This window comes from Saimiri boliviensis, chromosome 1, assembly GCF_048565385.1.
Source record: "Saimiri boliviensis isolate mSaiBol1 chromosome 1, mSaiBol1.pri, whole genome shotgun sequence".
NCBI classification, from domain to species: Eukaryota; Metazoa; Chordata; class Mammalia; order Primates; family Cebidae; genus Saimiri; species Saimiri boliviensis.
In genome coordinates this window covers 25,142,950-25,163,414 of record NC_133449.1, presented here as the reverse complement: position 1 = coordinate 25,163,414, position 20,465 = coordinate 25,142,950, and the positions used below count along the sequence as shown (strand labels likewise).

The window sequence follows — 20,465 nt, the reverse complement described above, 5'->3', positions numbered from 1 at the left end:
TTTTCATTCCAAGTGTTCTGATAATTACTATTTTTCATGATCAGTTCTCTATTTTCTCTAATTTTTATTATTAATTACTTAGAAATATCCTTTTTTTGATTGGTTGGTTGGTTGGTTGATTGACTGATTGATAGAGACAGAGTATTGCTATGTTGCCCAGGCTGGTCTGGGAACTACAGGGCTCAAGTGGTCCTTCCATCTTGGTCTCCCAAAGTGCTGGAATTACAGGCATGGGGCACTGTACCCAGCTGGAGTAGCTTTTAAAATTTGAAAGTAAATGTTTTAGTTAAAAAATTTGGGTCAGGAAATGAGGGAAGATCTAGAATCTTTGTGTTTTTCCAGATATTCCATGAGTACTTGAAAATGTGTATGATTTCTGCATTATTTAGATCAAGCTTCTTGCATATTTCGTTAAAATATTTTTTTGTCCTTGGTGATTTGATTGCTTGATCTTAATCACTGAGAGATGTTAAACATTTCTGCTTTGATCAACGTTATTCTGTTTTTTCCTGTACTTCTGTTAGCTTTTGAAACTTTAATTCTTAGGTGCATGTACCTTTAAAATGTTATGTCTACCTAGGAAAGTGAATCTTTTGTCATTATATACTTACCCTTTTTATCTAGTAATGCTTCTGATGCTTTGAAATCTATTTTGTAGCATATTGATACAGCTAATGCTGGCTTTCTTTCAGTTAGCATACTTAGTACAGTATATATCTTTTAATTCTTTTACTTTAAAAATTTCTGAATTCTTAGATTTTTGTCTCTTTTAAGTAGCATAAGCTAGAATATATTTTTTAAAAAAACAGTATGACAATCTTTGTCTTGTAACTGAAGAGTTTATTCTGTCTCGCCTTTTTAGTGAATACTCATATATTTCATATTTTCTGTTGAGGAAAAGTGTCAAATTCTGTAAAATATTTGAAGAGATCTATTCTAAGCTAAATATGAGTGACTGTGGTTCATAACACAGCCCTCAGTAGGCCCTGAGAACTTGTGCCCAAGGTGGTTGGGCTGCAGCTTGGTTTTATACATTTTAAGGAGGCATGAGACTAAAATCAAATACATTTGAGAAACACATTGGTTTGGTTCAGAAAGGCAGAACAACTTGAAGGGGTGAGGCGGGGCCTTCCAGCTTATAAAGTGGATTGGAAAGTTTTCTGGTTGACTGTTAGTTGAGTTTACCCAAAGACCTGGGATTGATGGAAAGGAAAGTCTGGGTTGTAGTAAGAGGTCGTGGAGACCAAAGTTGTATCATGCAGATAAAGCCTCCAGGTAGCAGGCTTCAGAGAGAATAGGTTGTAACATGTTTCGTGTTAAACTTAAGGTCTGTGTTGACAGTAATGCCAGAGGTGTAGAGTGAGGCATGTTTGACCCCAGCTTCCTATCATGGCCTGAAACAGTCTCTCAGGTTAAATGTTAAAAGAGCCCTGGCTGAGGAGGATGGTTGGGGGGCCTTAGAGTTTCATTTTTGGTTTATGTTTCCGTCATATTTTGTGCTTAAATTTTGTCCTTTCTTTGATGTGTTCCTTTTTCTTTCCCTGTCTTAGAGGAGCTGAGCTTGCTTGCTTTCTTCCATCCCATTGCTTCCCTCTACTTGGTTGTGAGTTGTGTATTTTTCTGTTCTTTACTCTAGAAATGTTAACATTAACTAAAACATGGCTTATCAATATTTGTAACTTTGTTCAAATATTATGAGAATATTGGAATATTTTAGGGTAACTCCTTTATGAAATTTATACCGTTTTTAGTATTACCTTCTTTAAGGGCTGGGCGCAGTGGCTCATACCTGTAATTCCAGCACTTTGGGAGGCTGAGGCAGGTGGATTGCTTGAGCCTAGGAGTTTGAGACCAGCCTGGGCAACATGGCAAAACCCTATCTCTAGAAAAAGACAAAAATTAGCCAGGTGTGGTGGCTTATTCCTGTAGTCCCAGCTGCTTAAGAGGCTGAGAGTTGGGAGGATTGCTTGAGCCTGGGAAGTCAATGTTACAGTGAGCCAAGATTGTGAAACTGCACTGCAGTGTCTAGGTGAGTGAGACCCTGTTAAAAAAAAAAAGATATATATTTTTTAACTCCATAGATTACACTTTGTTATTATTTTGTGTAATTTAATCCATTTAGTTACTACTTTGTTTTTCTTTTTTTTTTTTAAGATGGAGTCTTGCTCTGTCGCCCAGGGTGGCATGCAATGGCTCAGTCTCGGCTCACTGCAACCTGTGCCTGCACCACCACTTTGTATTTCTGGTAGAGATGGGGTTTTGCCATGTTGACCAGTCTGTTCTCAAACTCCTAACTTCAAGTAATCTGCCTGCCTTAGCCTCTCAAAGTGCTGGGACTACAGGCATGAGCCACCATACCTGGCCATTTAGTTATTCCTTTCTTTGCTTGCTATTATTCTTACTTGTGTTAAATTCAGATAAATATAAATGAATCTAGGTGGAGAAAGGCTTGTGTCCCCAGCATTTCCCTTTGTGGGATGCTTTCTCTTTTTTCCCTGGTTTACCCACTGAGAGAGTCATCCTTCAGTGCTCTTGGCTGTATTTGTGCCTTCCTCTCTGATGGGACCTCTGGCCTCATCTCTGTTTCCCAGTGTTTTAATTCTCATCACAAAGAAAAAGATTAAGTCTTTTACGTTACTTATTTGGACTAACAATCCCTTGAAAAACTTCTTATTTTATTTTTTTAATTTTTTATGCAGAATCTTGATCTGTCACCCAGGCTAGAATGCAGTGTCACGATCTCAGCTCACTGCATCCTCTGTCTCCAAGGTTTAAGTGGTTCTCCTGTCTCAGCCTCCCAAGTAGCTGGGATTACAGGCGTGAACCACCATGCCTGGTTAATTTTTGTAGTTTTACAATATAGAGATGGAGTTTCACCTTATTGGCCAGGTTAGTCTCAAACTCCTGACCTCAGGTGATTCGCCTGCCTTGGCCTCCCAAAGTGCTGGGATTACAGGCATGAGACACTGTGCCAGGCCAAACATTTTTAAAATTATAAATGCTTGTGAAAAATTTCAGACAATTCAGCATTTTATTATGCTTGCATCTTCTAGCTCTGTAATCTCTTCTCCCTTCATCTGCTTTTCCTCCTCATCCCTCTTCTTCCCATTTGCCTTGCTTTTTAAACAAAACACATTTACTTCCTTGTATCTTCCATGGATTTGTTACAGGAAAGGGGTCCTGGTCCAGACCCCAAGAGAGTGTTCTTGGATCTTGCGTAAGAAAGAATTCTGGGCGCGCCCACAGAGTAAAGTGAAAGCAAGTTATTAAGAAAGTAGAGGAATAAACAAAGAATGGCTACTCTGTAAACAGTGTAGCCCTGGGGTCTGCTGGATGCCCACTTTTATGGTTATTTCTTGATGATATGCTAAACAAGAGGTGGATTATTTGTGCCTCCCCTTTTTAGACCATACAGGATAACCTGATGTTGACGTGGCATTTGTAAACTGTCATGGCGCTGGTGGGAGTGTAGCAGTGAGGATGACCAGAGGTCACACTCTTGTCGCCATCTTGGTTTTGATGGGTTTTAGCTGGCTTCTTTACTGCAGCCCGTTTATCAGCAAGGTCATTATGACCTGTGTCTTGGGCTGACCTCCTATCTCATCCTGTTGTTGCAGGAGTGGCCACGGGAAACAGATCTCTCGGACACTGAATATTGGAGGAAGGAGTTTATTTGGACTGGGAGCCAGGTGGCATATTTGCCTAATATCCAAGCTCCCCTAACAAAGGAAGATTCCTTCTTTATATAGGCTTATACTTTAGATGTTACACATGGAAGAATCTTAGGTTCATAGCTTAACATTTGAAAAGGGTCTCAGTATACAGTCTTAGGAATTACATATGAAAAAGGGTTCAGTTTACAGTCTTAGGAATTACATATGAAAAGGGTTTCAGTTTACCATCTTAGGAATGAAAAGGGGAAGTTTAGGATCTTAGGAATGAAAAAGGGAAGTTTAGGATATTAGGAATGAAAAGCGTTTCAGTTTACAATCTTAGGAATGAAAAGAAAAGGGGAAGTCGATCTGAGATGCCTGGGTCTCCCTCTTCACCGTGACTTAACCGTCTGCCCAGTGGGTCTCAGCCTCATTTTACCTTGCCCCTAGATAAGATGGAGTTGTTCTGGTTCAAATGCCTCTGATCCTGTGGCTTCCTGGAACACAGTGTAGAGCACTCTGCCCTACATGAAGACTACTAAAAGCATGGACTTGTTGTACACAGAATACTGAAAGGAGGTGGCTTCTTCACTACTTTGCTCATCCTCCTCCATCAGTTTTTCTTTACTAATGTCCAAAATTGTATCTGTAGTTTGTCTAACCTTTTGATTTTGTATATTTTTAGGAGAAAGTAGATAACAGTGTTTTGCACTAGCAACACAACTTCCCCAGTTTTAACATATTTATTCATTGAATAACTATTTTAGGTGCTAGTTTTATTGTCTTCCAGTTAGCATTTAACAGTGAACAGAAACAACAAATGGCCTTTGCCTTTATCATGTAACTTCGTTTCCTGGAAATAGTGCAGTAGGAGGCGCATGGGGGAAGCACTGGAGTTGAGGAGGGATCTGGGAGAAGTGACACCCAGGATGAGTTTGTCTGAGGAAGTGAAGGAAAGGCTGGGGCAGCAGCACTTGTGAAGACCCCAAGATGAGAGGGCTGGGTGTAATTGGGTGATTCCTTGCAGTCCAGACTGACTGCAGTTGGGTGTGAGATGAATTTAAGGAGTGTGCATGAGCCATACCTGTTAGTTGAGCTGGGTAGTGCTGTGTTTCTTGAACGTAATTTGATCGTAAAACTCTTTTGGGGCCAGCGTGGTGGCTCACACCTGTAATCCTCCCACTTTGGGAGGCTGAGGCAGGCAGATTGCTTGAGGTCAGGAGTTCGAGACCAGCCTGACCAACATGGTGATGAAGCAGGAGTGGCCGCAAGAAACAGACCTCTCGAACACTGAACGGGGAAGGAAGGGGTGGTTTATTCGGCTGGGAGCAAGGTGGCGTAGTTGCCTAACAGCCAAGCTTGTCTAACAAAGGAAACCTCTGCCTTTATATAGGCTTACAACTCTAGATATTACATGTGAAAGGGTCTTGGGTTTACAGTTTCAGAAAGTGCACGTGAGGGGGTAATCAATGAAGTAAGTGTAGGGCTTTGAGCAAGATTGAATGGGAACAGTAGAGGGTGTTTCTTCCACTTAAGATCGCCTGAGATCTTAAGGGTGGGGGATTTAATCTTTAACCTTTAGGCCACTGACCCTATGCCTGCTATGTTTCAACTTTTAGTTCCTCCTCCTTTGAGACAAGAGACAAGAAACAGGGGTTTCTTTCCTCAGTGAAACCCTGTCTCCACTAAAAATACAAAATTAGCCAGGCATGGTATTACACCCCTGTAGTCCCTGCTACTCGGGAGGCTGAGGTAGGAGAGTCACTTTTGTAAACTGAAAAAGGGGAAGTGTCATCACTGCTACACTCCCACCAGCACCGTGACAGTTTACAAAACCTGGGAGGTGGAGGTTGTAGTGAGCCGAGATCGCACTGCTGCACTCCAGTCTGGGTGACAGAATGAGACTCCGTCTCAAAACCAAAACCAGAAAAAAACCCCAAAAATTCTATTGGGGCACTTGTTAAAAGTGAAGATTCTAGGCCAGGCGTGGTGGCTCATGCCTATAATCATAGCACTTTGGTAGGGCAAGGCAGGCAAATCCATTGAGCTCAGGAGTTCAAGACTACGCTGGGCAACTTAGTGAAACCCCATCTCTGTAAAAAATACAAAAATTAGCTGGGCGTGCTGTGGTCCCAGCTACTCGGGAGGCTGAGGTGGATCACCTGAGCCTGAAGGGTCAAGGCTGCAGTGAGCCGAGATCGCACCACTGCACTCCAGTCTGGGCAACAGTGTGAGACCATGTCTTAAAAAAAAAAAAACAGTGAGACCCTGTCTTAAAAAAAATAAAGGATTCCAGGGGTTCTCACAGAAGATTTTGTTTCAGGAAGTAGCTCTGGAGTGGGACCTGGAATTTGATACATTTAGCATAGTGCCAGGCAGTGCTTATGATCAGATGATACTAATTAAATAATTAACCCTTGGAATCATGTGATCTTCACTATGATTGCAGTTAACAAATTTAGCTTCATATCCTGCCTTCTCCTATCAACACACACACACACACACACACGTACATGCACAGGCACGACAAATTGGCTGTCACTTATCTCACTTTTATTATTTATATCTTCTTGCTTATAAAAAGACTTTGAAGTTGATCTGGAGTCTACATTTGTCATTTTCCTAAAACTTCTCCTGTCTGGAAATAAAAGGAGGTGTTTGCAGTGCACTAAAATCTCATCTGAGGTTTTGTGTTTCTTTAACATTTTAACAGAATAGAACTGTATCCTTTTTCATGAAAGCATAATTACATGAAATATAGGAAGCTGTCAGTGGGAATCAGCTTTGAGCCAATATCTCAATAAGAAATATTTTAGAATTAGCTGCAGAATTTTGCAAGGAGTAGTTGCCAGACATGGTGGCTCATGCCTGTAATCCCAGCTACTCAGGAGGCTGAAGTGGGAGGATCACTTGAGCTTAGGAGTTTGAGACTAGCCTGGGCAAAAAATAAAATAAAATGAAATAAAATAAAGTAAAATAAAATAGTGAAGGCTTATCCTTTGAGGCAGTAGGTGAGGACTTTACTTTTCTTCTAAGAAACCAGGAAAGATGATTGTTCCAGAATAAGGCAGACATATGGGAGGTTTTAGTACCTCTTAGTAGAATGTTGGCACAATATGATTTTAGTAAGATTCTAAGGCTATTGTTTGTATCTAACTCTTTGTGACTGCTATTAGATCTCTAAAATTCTGTTGTGGAATGACTCCCTAGAGTGTCTGAATTGTGTGCCATCCCACTAATGTCTGTACCTTTTTTCCACTGGGCTTTAGGGTGATGCAAGTTCATAAGGAGCAGTGGCAAAGGAAAGCAGAGCGACACTTGATTCTTGACTGTACCTGAAACTTCAGTGTGGAGATCTCTGGCAAACTTGGCTGGAGCACATGAAGTTTATCATTTTCCAAAAGTATTATAGTTAGTGTTGGACTTTTATGATATTTGTTGTATTTCATCTTTTGTGGTATGCAAATCTGTCACTGCACTGGAGAAAGAGTCTGAAGAAAGGCAGTTATGCCAGGTGCACTGACTTTTTCCTGTAGTTACTGTTCCATGAGCAAACATGGCCTAATAATTGCCTTGCAGTCTAATCAGTCACCAGTAACCTTTCCGTTCATCTGCTGGGAAGGAGCTTTCCTTTCCTAGCTGTTCACATTTGTTTTCTTAGTATTTCCCATAAAAATATTTCACAAAAATAAATATCTAGATGTTAAAAATTACTTATGGTAATATAATGACAGGTTATTTATTAAATGCCCTTGAATCTTTGCCACCATTCTTTCTTTAAATCATCAGTTTAGTTTTTTACCAATTAATATTTAATGGTTGCAACTTAGGCTGAGATAGTGATATATTAAGAAGTTAAATAAGTAAAAGAAAACAGAACTGAATAAATTTAACAAAAGAAGTGTAAAACTTATATGCTGACTATTATAAAATGTTGAAAGAAATTAAGAAAGACCCAAATAAATGAAAGACATTCTGTGTTGATGGGTTGGAGGACTTATTATTTATAAGAAGGCAGTATTGGCTGGGCACGGTGGCTCATGCCTGTGATCCCGGCACTTTGGGAGGCTGAGGTGGGTGGATCACGAGGTCAGAGATTGAGACCATCCTGCTGGCCAACATGGTGAAACACTGTCTCTTAAAAAAAAAAAAAAAAAAAAAAGAAGGCAGTATTCCTAAATTAACCTGTAGATTCAATGCAATCCTCATAAACATCTCAACTGGATTTTTTTGTAGAAATGAATGGACTGGTCTAAAATTCATATGGAAATTCAAATGATCCAGAACAGCCAAAAGAAGCTTGAAAATTAAGAAAAAACTTGGAGGACTCACACTTTCTGATTTCAGAACTTACTACAAAGCTACGATAATCCAGATTGTATGCTACTGGCATAAGGATAGATACACAATCAATGAGAGAGAATTGAAAATCTGGAATTAAACCCATGTATCTGTGGTCAGTTGATTTTTTGACAAGGGTAGCAGAACCATTCACTGAGGGAAGAACAGTCTTTTGAACAAATGGTGAACTGGATATTCACATGCAGAAGAATGAATTTGGACCCCTACCTCACACCATGTTATAAATTAACTCAAAATGGATCATAGACCTAAATATAAGGTTTAAAACTGTATAAGAAGAAAACACAGGTATACATCTTGACCTTGAATTAGACAAAGTCATCTTGGACCTGACACCAAAAGCACAAGTGACAAAAGGAAAAAAAAAAAGGCCAGGAGTGGTGGCTCATGCCTATAATTCCAGCACTTTTGGAGGCTGAGGCAGGCAGATCATCTGAGTTCAGGAGTTTGAGACCAGCCTGCCAACATGGTGAAACCTCATCTCTACTAAAAGAACAAAAATTAGCCGGGTGTGGTGGCAGGGGCCTGTAATCCCAGCTACTGAGGAGGTTGAGGTAGGAGAATTGCCTGAACCCAGGAGGCAGAAGTTGCAGTGAGTCAAGATTACACCACTGCACTCCAGCCTGGGCCACAAGAGTGAGACTCTATCTCAAAACAACAACAACAACAAAAAACAGATAAATGAGACTTTATCAAAATGATAAACTTTTATACTTCAGCAGAGACCACTAAAATCAAGAAGCCACTACCCACAGAATGGAGAAAATATTTGCTAATCATGTATCTAAAAAGTGACTAGTATCTAATGTATGTGAACAACATTTACAACTCAGTGATAAAAAGACAACTCAGTTAAAATGTGGGCAGGGCTGGGTGCAGTGGTGCAAGCCAGTAATCCTAGTACTTTGGGAGGTCGAGGCAGGAGGATTGCTTAAGCCTAGGACTTTGAGGCCATCCTGGGCAACATAGCAAGACCCTGTCTCTACAAAAAGAAAAATTAAAAATTAGCCAGGCGTGTAGGTAAAGTGACTGTTAAGGGTAAGAGGTTTCTTTTTGGGATGATGAAAATGTTATAAATTGATTGTGGTGATGATTGCACAATTGTGTGTAGTAAACACCATTCAGTTGCATGCTTTAAATGGGTGAATTGTATGGAATGTGAATTATATTACAAATATATTTACATAATATAAAAATATATGCTATATATATTTATATATAATTTATATAGTAGAAAAATATATATATTATATGTATATACATATATCTGTTTTAGAGATAGGGTCTTGCTCTTTCCCCTTATTGAATCAAAAGTTGCTGCCAGATTTTATAAAGGCAGGATGGGTGAAATAAATCTCACATTGGGGCCAACCCTATCTTTTATTTTTTAATTTTATTTTTATTTTTATTTTTTATAAAAATGGGGTTTCACCATGTTGGTCAGGCTAATCTTGAACTCCCAACCTCAGGTGATCTGCCCGCCTTGGCCTCTAAAGTGCTTGGATTACAGGCATGAGCCACCACACCTGTCCCAGGGACCAACCCTATCTAAAGCGACCTTAAAATTCAAGTAGACTTCATTTGCAACAATTTTTAAAATGAGAACAAAATGTATTTTATAAACTCATGTAAAGTTTTAGGCTTTGGTCTAGTTACTCTGGCTTACTCTTCAAATAGTTATTTATTTTGTTTATGCATTTTTTGGATCTAGACTCAGAACAGCATTCAGTGCTGATGTCTTGACTTAGCTTCATGATGCATGAGATCTCAGCAGAAGACTCAAAGGCTCAGGGCTTGAATGATTTGAAGGCTTGCTTACCTGTGCACTTGGCAATCAATGCTGTTTTTGTTGGTGGACTCAGTTCTTCTGCCTATGAGCCTCTCACTGTGGCCTCTCCACATCAGTCTGGGCTTTCTCATGGTATAGCATCTGGGTTCCCAGGGCAGGCATCCTGGAAGAGCAAGAGGGGAGCAAGCTGTGCTGTCTTCTGTCATCTGTCTCCAGAAGTCCTGCACTGTACTTTTGCTGCGTTCTGGGCAACAAGGCAGTCACAGTGTCCTGGTCAGATTCCCATGGAAGGAAAGAATCTCTAGATTTTGATGGAGAGGGACAACATACTAGAAGCACATAAAATACCGCTCTGGAAATACTGTTGTAGATACTTTTTTAGGAAAGTACAGGCTGCCACAGACCTGGAAGGGGACCTTATAGGCAGCTGGTAGGTTCCCCAATTTCCCAGATGTGGACCTTATGCGCAGAGGCATGCGGCATGGCCACAGTTGCATTCTGTGGTTTGTCAGGCTGGGGCAGGCGTGTGGCTTTTCTGACTCTAGACTTGGGTCTTTCCCACGATGCCACCCTGCTCCCCTTTCCTAATCATGTAGTTCACTCACCCATGTTATGAGTGTTTCTACCTTTGGAGTTTTCTCTGATGAACAGACAGGATATCAGGAGCAAGACTAGCAGAGTCCCGGCACTTATTGGCATGCACGTGTTTCCTATCCTTTTCTCCCACTGGTTTTTTTTAGTTGACCTGCATTTTAAAACAGAAGTCCTAGCTGACTGGTATACTATGGCAACACAATAGATTGGAACCACTTCCTAGCGTTTGGAAGTGAAATGGTAAATCCAGTTGAGCATTTCTGTTTGCCTTTTTTCAGGTGCTCAGAATTTTGATGTCATACGACTATCAACTTACAGAACAGCCTGCAAATTACGATTTGTACAAAAACGATGCAACCGTGAGTCATTTCTACTCATTTCTGTGATAGCTGGATAGAGTTTTCAATATTGTAAAAGACTTTAACATGTTCTCGTCGTATTGTAATGTTAATTGAACTATTTTTGTCTTAAGTGTTTATCAGTATGTAAGCTCTGTAATGGAAGAACTTGTCGTTTTACTCGTTTGTCCCTCAAAATGTTTAACAAACTCAATAATGTAGCTAGTTTTGAGGCTGGTGTGGTATTAATGTTCTTTAAATGGGAGAATCTATTTCTCTGTGTCTTTTATTAAGGAAATGCTTTATATAAAATTATGCTTTATACAAAATGTTTTATACAAAATTAATACAATTTATTAGCTTCTGGAGGAAAAGAAAAACATTAATATTTTTGATAAAGGTATAATTGAAATTGATTTTCTTGATTAAACTTAATGTAATATGAATCAACCTTTTCTATAAATAATTGCTACCATGTGGATTATAAAATAAAGTGTGTGTGTCTTTATGTATGTATATGAATGTCTGTGGTATATATGTAACCTTTCTTTTTTTTTTTTTGAGACGGAATTTCGCTCTTGTTACCCAGGCTGGAGTGCAATGGCGCGATCTCAGCTCACCACAACCTCCACCTCCTGGGTTCAGGCGATTCTCCTGCCTCAGCCTCCTAAGTAGCTCGGATTACAGGCATGTGCCACCATGCCCAGCTACTTTTTTTTGTATTTTTAGTAGAGACGGGGTTTCACCATATTGACCAGGACGGTCTCGATCTCTTGACCTCGTGATCCACCCGCCTCGGCCTCCCAAAGTGCTGGGATTACAGGCTTGAGCCACCGCGCCCGGCTATGTAACCTTTCTTTATTTCCGTGAAGATGAACTAACTCATGACAGAATTATTGTACTTTTCTTGTGTTTGTGCGTATCAGTGAAAAACTGTTTTATACAGTGGAAAGAGCATTAACCTTAGAATTGAATGTGTGGAGTGTTGAGAGCCTGACTAGGCTAGTGGCATTAATAATATAAAGTAAAAGATGCATTGTTCTAAAAGTTTTATTTTGTAACCTTTCACATAGGATTTTACAGTTGATCTGAAAAAAATTTTGAGAATGTACAGAAAAAGTAGTAGTCAGATTTCAAGGTTTTTCTTATGTATGTTCAATTGTTCTTTCACTTTTTATTGAAAAGGTCAATAAATAGTCAATAAACAGAAGAAAATAAACAATTTTTTTCACTGCTAGAGTCTTCTCATGTACATTCATTCTTGAATCTGTACAAGAATGTTCATGGCAGCGTCCATATATGAGAAGGTCTGCTTTTTGACCGTCTTTGTGTTCCACTGGACTGTTTGTCTATCCTTCTACCAATACCACACTGATCTAATACCACACTGTTTCTTGTAGCAGTAACTACTATTAGAGTTTAGTAAATGTAGATGTCAGGCAAGACAAGTCTTCCTACTTTGCTCTGTTTTTCTTTTTAAGATTCTCTGGGACAGTCTTTTTAACATTTATTTCCATATAAATTTTAGAATCTGCTTGCCAATTTCTACTAAAACCAACAGAATAAAATATTTTCTTATATATATTTTTTTCATTTCTTTCTTCAAGTATAATTTACAAACAGTAAAGTTCCTCTTTTACTGTACAGTCCTGCAGGGATTTTGATTCGGATTGTATTGAGTCAGTAAATCAAGCTGGGGAAAATTGACGTATTTCTAACACTGAGATTTCCTCTTATGAATGTGGTATATGTTTATCCCTAGAGCTATTTAAGTCTTTAATTTCTTTGTAGAGATGTTACATATCCTTCATTGGATTTTTTATTTTTGTAATTTTTATTTTTTAAATCAGAGTCACTTTATCAATCGGGCTGAAGTGCAGTAGTGCGATCTTGGCTCACTGCAACCTCTGCCTCCTGGGTTCAAGAGGTTCTCCTGCCTCAGGCTTCCGAGTAGCTGGGACTACAGGCATGCACCAACATGCCCAGCTAACTTTTGTATTTTTAGTTGAGACAGGGTTTTACCATGTTGGCCAGGCTGATCTTGAACTCTTGGCCTCAAGTGATCCACCCATCTCAAAATGCTGGGATTACAGGTGTGAACCACCATGCCTGGCCTCTTCATTGGGTTTATTACTAGGTCTTCAATGACATGATAGTATTATTTTAAAATTTCATTGTTATGTTACTGATGTACAGTAATAAGTGATCTTTATATCTTGATCTCATTTCTAGCAGTTGTTCTCAACTCGTATTAATTTATCTGTAGAATCTTTGATTTCCGCGTACATAGTTTTGTTATTTCTGAATAATGACAGCTTTATTTACTCATTTCCAATACACTGTGATTTCTTTATCTGCATGTTTATCTTGGTTTGGCCTCAAGTACAATAGAAATGATGATAGTGAACATTTCTTATCTCATTCCCATGATCAGAGCAAAGCCTCTCATTTAACTATGAAGAAATACGTTTTTTGGCAAGTCCTTTGTAGGTAACATTTGTCTTAGCCTGTTTTCTGTTGCTTATAACAGAGTACCTGAAACTGGGTGATTTATAAAGAAAGAAATTTATTTCATATATTTATGGAGGCTGGAAGCTCTAAGATTGTGGGGCCATATATGTTGAAAACCATCTTGGTGCTGGGGACTCTGTAGAGTCCAGAGGCCATGCACAGCATCCCATGGTGAGGAGGCTAGTGTGCTAGCACAGGTCTCTCTTCCTTTTTCTATAAAGCCACCAGTCCTACTCCCATGATAAGTCGTTCATTAATTAGTCCATTAATCCATGAGTGGATTAATTCATTCATGAAGGCAGAACCCTCATGACTCAAGCACCTCTTAAAGCCTACCTCTCAATACTGTCACACTAGGGATTAGATTACATTTCAACACCATTTTTGCAGTGGACAAATATTCAAACCATGACAACCTTAATCAGATTAATTAAGAAAGTTTCCCGGTAGTGTGTTTCTTTATTTCTAAAGATAAGGTTTACTTTAAAAGTTGTCTTTTTGATAATGATTTCTAACTTAATTTCATTTTAATCAGAGAGCATGGTTCATATAATTTTAATCCTTTAAAATTCATTGAGATTTGCTTTATGGCTCAGGATATGGTCTTTTTTTTGAGACAGAGTCTCATTCTGTGGCCCATACTGGAGTGCAGTGGTGAGATCTCGGCTCACTGTATTCTGCCTACCAGGTTCAAGCAATTCTCCTGTCTCAGCCTCCCAAGTAGCTGGGGTTACAGGCGTGCACCACCCACCTGGCTAATTTTTGTATTTTTAGTAGAGATAGGGTTTCACCATGTTGGTCAGGCTTGTCTTGAATTCTGCACCTCAAGTGATCCACCTGCTTTGGCTTCCCAAAGTGCTGGGATTACAGGCTGAGCCACTGCGCCCAGCAAAGGATGTGGTTAATTTTTATAGGTATCTTTTTGTGCTTGAAAATAAAGCATATTCTCTCATCAGTGGAGGCTGTAGTTTATATAGTGTTCATTATGCTTACTTTGTTGTGAAGTTTAATCGTCTATGTCTGTTCTTTTTGAGTGTTTATTTACACAATTACTTACTAAGAGAGGTGAGTTAATATCCCCGACTAAGCTTCTGAATTCCTTTGTGTCCCTTTGAGGTTCTGTTTATTTTTGTTTTGTATGTTTTGAGACTATTTCATTAGGTATAAATAAATATAAAGTTCTTACCTCTTTCTTTCTTTTCTTTTTCTTTTTATTTTTTTGGACTCTAGAGTCTCACTTTCTCACTTTGTCACTCAGGTTGAAGTGCAGTAACACAATCATAGCTCACCAAAGCCTTGAACTCCTGGGCTGATCCTCCTGCTGTAGCCTCCACAGTAGCTAAGGATACAGGCATGCGCCACTGCGCCTAGCTATTTAAAAAAATTTTTTTGTGGAGATGGGGTTCCGCTGTGTTCTTCAGCCTGGTCATGAACTCCTGGCTTCAGGTGAAGCTAGGAGTGGGATTACAGACATGAGCTACTGCACCAAGCCTCTTATATCTTTCCTATGAATTAAAACTTATATCATTATTCGGTGACCCTCCTTATCTTTAACAATGCGTTTTGTTCCACCACTAAAAAATATATATAAAATTCATATATTACAAAATGCACCCTTTTAAAGAGTGTCCAATCTTTTCATTGATTTTTAGTGTATCCAGAGTTGTACAACCATCATCACTATCATATTCTAGAACATTTTCATCACCCCAGTAATAAACCACATACCCATTAACAGTCACTCCACATTCTTTTCATCTCCCATCTCTGGCAACTACTAATGTACTTTTGAAAAACGGATTTGCCTATGTGGACATTTCGTATAAATAGAATCTTACAATATGTTATCCTGTCTGGTATCTTTTACTTAAAATATGTTTTCAAGGTTTATCCATATTGCAGAATGTATCAGTACTTCATCCCCCCTCCGCCACCTTTTTTTTGAGATGGAGTCTTGCACTGTGGCCCATGCTGGAGTGCAGTGGCATGATCTTGGCTCACTGCAACCTCTGCCTCCTGGGTTCGAGTGATTCTCCTCCCTCAACTTCCCGAGTAGCTGGGATTATAGATGCCTGTCACCTCATCCAGCCAATTTTTTTGTATTTTTTAGTAGAGACAGAGTTTTCCCCTGTTGACCAGGCTGGTCTCAAACTCCTGACCTCAGGGAATCCTCCTGCCTTGGCCTCCTAAAGTGCTAGAAGTTTTCTTCTATTTTTAGTTTGTTGTGTTTTTATTGTGAAAGGATATTTGATTTTTCCAAATGCTACTTCTATGTGTATTGAGTTGATCATGTGGTTTTACAAGCTCCCCCCTTTTTTCTGCTACAAATAAAGTAACATCACCTTTATTGTGGTTAGAAATTGTCATCTACTTATGTTCAAACCTTTTTGATGTCTTTATGTTTTACACACATTCCTTGCAAACAGCATATAGTTTGATTATTTAAAAATGTGAATTTGGGGCCAGGCGCGGTGGCTCACGCCTGTAATCCCAGCACTTTGGGAGGCCGAGGCGGGTGGATCACGAGGTCGAGAGATCGAGACCATCCTGGTCAACATGGTGTAACCCCGTCTCTATTAAAAATACAAAAAATTAGCTGGGCATGGTGGCATGTGCCTGTAATCCCAGCTACTCAGGAGGCTGAGGCAGGAGAATTGCCTGAACCCAGGAGGCGGAGGTTGCGGTGAGCCGAGATCGCGCCATTGCACTCCAGCCTGGGTAACAAGAGTGAAACTCTGTCTCAAAAAAAAAAAAAAAAAAAAGTGAATTTGCCAGTCTTTGTCTTTTAAGTGGTACGTTAGTATGTTTATAGTTATTGTAATTAACTGATAAATTTGGATCCACACCAGCCATATTTTTTTTTTTTTTTTTTTTTCTGTTTGTGCCACTTGTTCTGTGTTTCTTGCCTTCTTTTGGATTGATCAGTTGTATTTTCCTAATTTCAGTTCTTCCCGTAGTTTTTCAGTGTTGGAAAGTATACTTTCAGGTTTTGTGTACTTGAAAGTGTCTTTATTGAACCTTTTTTTCTGAAAGCTTTTTTTTATACTAGGTATATAATTTCGTTGGTGGTTTTGATTTCTTTTCAGTACATTAAAATTATTTTGCAGACTTCTGCCTCCTTTTTTGCTTGAAGTCAGGTGTCATTCTTATTTTTCTTTCAAAGAAATGTCTCTTTTCTGTCTAGTTGAGTATTGTTTACTTTTTTGGTGAACTTAAGAAGTTGTTTTTATGTTCCATCCAGGAATTTTTGTCATTTTTCAAGAGGAGTGTAGACCCAGATACCCAGCCTACTTTATTACTGAAAATGAGATTTAAAAGAAAGCCTCTTAAATCATAGAGAAATATGCAATAGATACATTTATTTTTGGCTGAGCTATGAGTTGTTGAGAGCTACGCCTGTAAAGCATGTTAATATTTTACTTAATGCAGTTGTATTTCTCTCTCTCCTTAGGGTTATAACGTTTGAGTCGTAAACTGTTGCTTTACTTGCTAAGCTAAAGTAATATAATAAAGTGATTCAAGATGATACAGCAAATTTTCAAAAAGGGTAGAAGTTCTCATAAGTAGTTCTTGATCTTTTTTTCTCCAATTATCCATTGCTAGGAATTGCATGGGTCGCTGTTTGAAAAGACGTGAAATACTGGCTATTTACATGTGAAGTCTGGAAGTGGTCCTTCCCCTACCGCTGTGGTGGCTCCTTGATGTTATCTGGGACTGAAGTTCTTTATTTGACCACAGAATGTTTTTTTCCTCATTGTTGGCTAGAAGATTTCTTCTCTTAAACTTAAGAACTAGTTGATAAATTTAAGAGTCCTATTGTGAATATAGTACCACACTTTAAAATTGTTGACAGTTTATTTTCTTTGTCTTTTAGTTCATCTTGTTGATATCTGGAACATGATTGAAGCCTTTCGAGACAATGGCCTTAATACACTGGACCATGCCACTGAGATCAGTGTGTCCCGCCTGGAAACTGTCATCTCCTCCATCTACTATCAGTTGAACAAGCGCCTTCCTTCTACTCACCAAATTAGTGTGGAACAATCTATCAGCCTCCTCCTCAACTTTATGATTGCTGCATATGACAGGCTAGTACCTTCCCTTACCTGCTTTCTTCATTTTAAGAACACCTGTCTCTGAATCATTCTTCTTCCATACTGCCTTGCTAAGGGCTGGCAACTTAGAATCACAGTTAAAAGGGAAATTATTCAGTGTAAGCCCTTCTAGAAACTGGTTCGTAGTGACTTACTGTCCTAGAGCGTGGCATATATTAAACTCTGGAATATTATGGAGAATCACAACATTTGAGATGTATGGTTTGGGAAAATTACAGACACCTTAATACAGCTGTTCTCTAGCTCATGAAAAAAGCTAAGTTTTAAATTTGTTTATGGGGCTTTCTATTTGACTTTTAAGGCTCTTTCTTTTTTTTTCTATGCATAGTTTGTTCAGGAAGGCTAATCTTTTTTTACTCTGTAATATCAAATATTGGACTATAATTTTCTCTCTCTTTTTTTTTTTTTTGAGATGGAGTTTCGCTCTTGTTGCCCAGGCTGGAGTGCAATGGTGTGATCTGGGCTCACTGCAGCCTCTGCCTCCCGGGTTCAAGTGATTCTCCTGCCTCAGCCTCCTGAGTAGCTGGGATTACAGGCACGCGCCACCATACCTGGCTAATTTTGTATTTTTTTTTTGAGATGGAGTTTCACTCTTGTTACCCAGGCTGGAGTGCGATGGCGTGATCTTGGCTCACCGCAACCTCCGCCTCCTGGGTTCAAGCAATTCTCCTGCCTCAGCCTCCCAAGTAGCTGGGACTACAGGCGTGTGCCGCCATGCCCAGCTAATTTGTGTATTTTTTTTTTTTGAGACGGAGTTTCGCTCATTACCCAGGCTGGAGTGCAATGGCATGATCTCGGCTCACCGCAACCTCCATCTCCTGGGTTCAGGCAATTCTCCTGCCTCAGCCTCCTGAGTAGCTGGGACTACAGGCATGCGCCACCATGCCCAGCTAATGCTTTGTATTTTTAGTAGAGACGGAGTTTCACCATGTTGACCGGATGGTCTCGATTTCTTGACCTCGTGATCCACTCGCCTCAGCCTCCCAAAGTGCTGGGATTATAGGCTTGAGCCACCGCGCCCGGCTTAATTTGTGTATTTTTAGTAGAGACAGGGTTTCACCATGTTGACCAGGATGGTCTTGATCTCTTGACCTCGTGATCCACCTGCCTCGGCTCCCAAAGTGCTGGAATTATAGGTGTGAGCCACTGTGCCTGGCCTAATTTTGTATTTTTAGTAGAGTTGGGGTTTCTCCATGTTGGTCAGGCTACTCTCGAACTTCTGACCTCAGGTGATCTACCCGCTCAGCCTCCCAAAGTTCTGGGATTACAGGCATGAGCCACTGCACCCAGCCAAATTGATTTTCTCTTTATGTCTAGGAACCTATTTTAAATTTTTTCCCTGCAGAACATAGTTTAGTAGATCTTAAAACAAAAGAAGAAAGCTATTTAAATGTACTCTAATTAAAAGAGAAATGATTTGCTGTACTTGCATTTATAGAGAAGTAAGTTGGTATTGTAAAGAATGAAATGAAAAAATTGTAAAGCACAGATTTATGATTGTGGAAGTACAGAGGTTAAATGGTGATGTTCTATGAACCAAGAATTCTAGTTTCTGATATTTGCTATCCTCTTGGCCATCTGATTTGAATGGATTAATTGTCTCTGCTTCATTTTTTGCTGTCTGTAGACCTTCTTTGGGTACATATAGTTGTAAAATTCTTTTAGTTGTATCTTATGATAGTAAGGAGTCTGTAAATTAGCAGTAAAACTATGGAAATGTCAAAGCCAAGTCATAATTTAAGCACTCACTAAATTCACAACATTTTTATAAGCCATTATCAAATTAGACCTTGTATCCATTTAACAGAAAATTATTTAAAGAAATTTAAATTTTTTTTTTTCAGATAGGTTCTTGCTGTGTTTCCCAGGCTGAGCTCAAACAATCTTCCCTTCCAGCCTCTCTAGTAGCTGGCATTACAGGTGTGCAACATTGCGCCCGGCAGAAATCTGAATTTTAAAAATAAGACTGTGTAAGTGGCATAAGTCCCAGGATTCTAATGCCATTTTTTAGTAATTTAAGTTAGTGACTCCATAGGTAAATTTTTTCCTGCCCAAGAACTAGCTTTTTGTTTCAAAACCCTTAGTAAAAATTGTTATTCTATGGTAAGCAGCACCTTATCATGACACTGACTCATTCAGTAAATCAATTCAAGGATCACACAACGCAAACTAACTCAAGAAATGATATTTTTTAAAGTCAGAAATAAAAACCATCTTACTGTCTACAAATGGTCAAGCAGAGATGAAAACCTTGGATTCCATAATCATGTTAAATAAGTTAAATACTGTGGCGTCTTAGTCCACTTGGCTGCTCTAACAAAATGCCATAAACTGGGCACTCTATAAACAACACACATTTATTTCTTGCAGTTCTGGAGGCTGGGAAGTTCAGGATCAAGGCAGATTCTGTGTGTGGGGAGGGCCTGCTTTCTGGCTCCTAGACGGCACCTTTTTGTGGTATCCTCATGTGACAAAGGGGGCAAAGGAGTTCTCTGGAACCTCTTTTATAAGGGTGCTAATTTCATTCATGAGGACACCCTCATGACCTAATCATCTTTGAAGGTCCTACCTTCTAATACTGTACCTTGGGGGTTAGGATTTCAACATACAAATTTTAGGGGAGCACAGACATTCAGGTTATAGCATATGGCTAAAGAAGGAAGGGGAAGGAAGAGGGCAGAGATAGTAAAAGGGACAATGGGAAGACCAAACTTAGAAACAGAAGGTACAAAGATACCCTGGTTCATATTCAGAGAGGACTAGACACATACAGAGAGACTATGAGAATAAGTGGACAGTGAATCAGATGAAGGCAGATGAGTAGAAACACACACTGAAAATAACTAGTTAAAAAAAAAAAAAAGATGAGTGAGTTAAGAAGAGTAAGGGATATGGTATGTTATTAGTGAGTTGGGTAATTTTCACTTTGATTTGTTTAAAACATTTACCGTGGTATCAGAATAAATGATCACATCTTTACTAACCTTGAAACCTTTATATGACAAGAGCTTATTTGGCTATCTAGAAGTTTAAAATTGACCTTCTTGTGTTGGAAAAAAAGAAAGAATCTGATTATCAGAATTTCATTTTTGAAAACCAGGAC

General features: G+C 39.2%; 1 protein-coding gene across 38 annotated transcripts in view; it reads left to right on the top strand.

The window, feature by feature from the left end:
• Window positions 1-20,465, top strand: part of DTNB (dystrobrevin beta) — a 318,860-nt gene that overhangs the window by 48,251 nt on the left and 250,144 nt on the right. For all 38 annotated transcript variants that reach the window (XM_074395059.1, XM_074395056.1, XM_074395051.1 and 35 more), the window contains exons 3-4: window positions 10,677-10,757; window positions 17,122-17,335. Coding sequence is in view for 36 of the 38 variants with exons in the window: in XM_039477463.2 (XP_039333397.1) it covers window positions 10,677-10,757; window positions 17,122-17,335 (295 nt within the window). In the remaining 2 variants the exon portion in view is untranslated. The remainder of the gene's footprint in view (window positions 1-10,676; window positions 10,758-17,121; window positions 17,336-20,465) is intronic.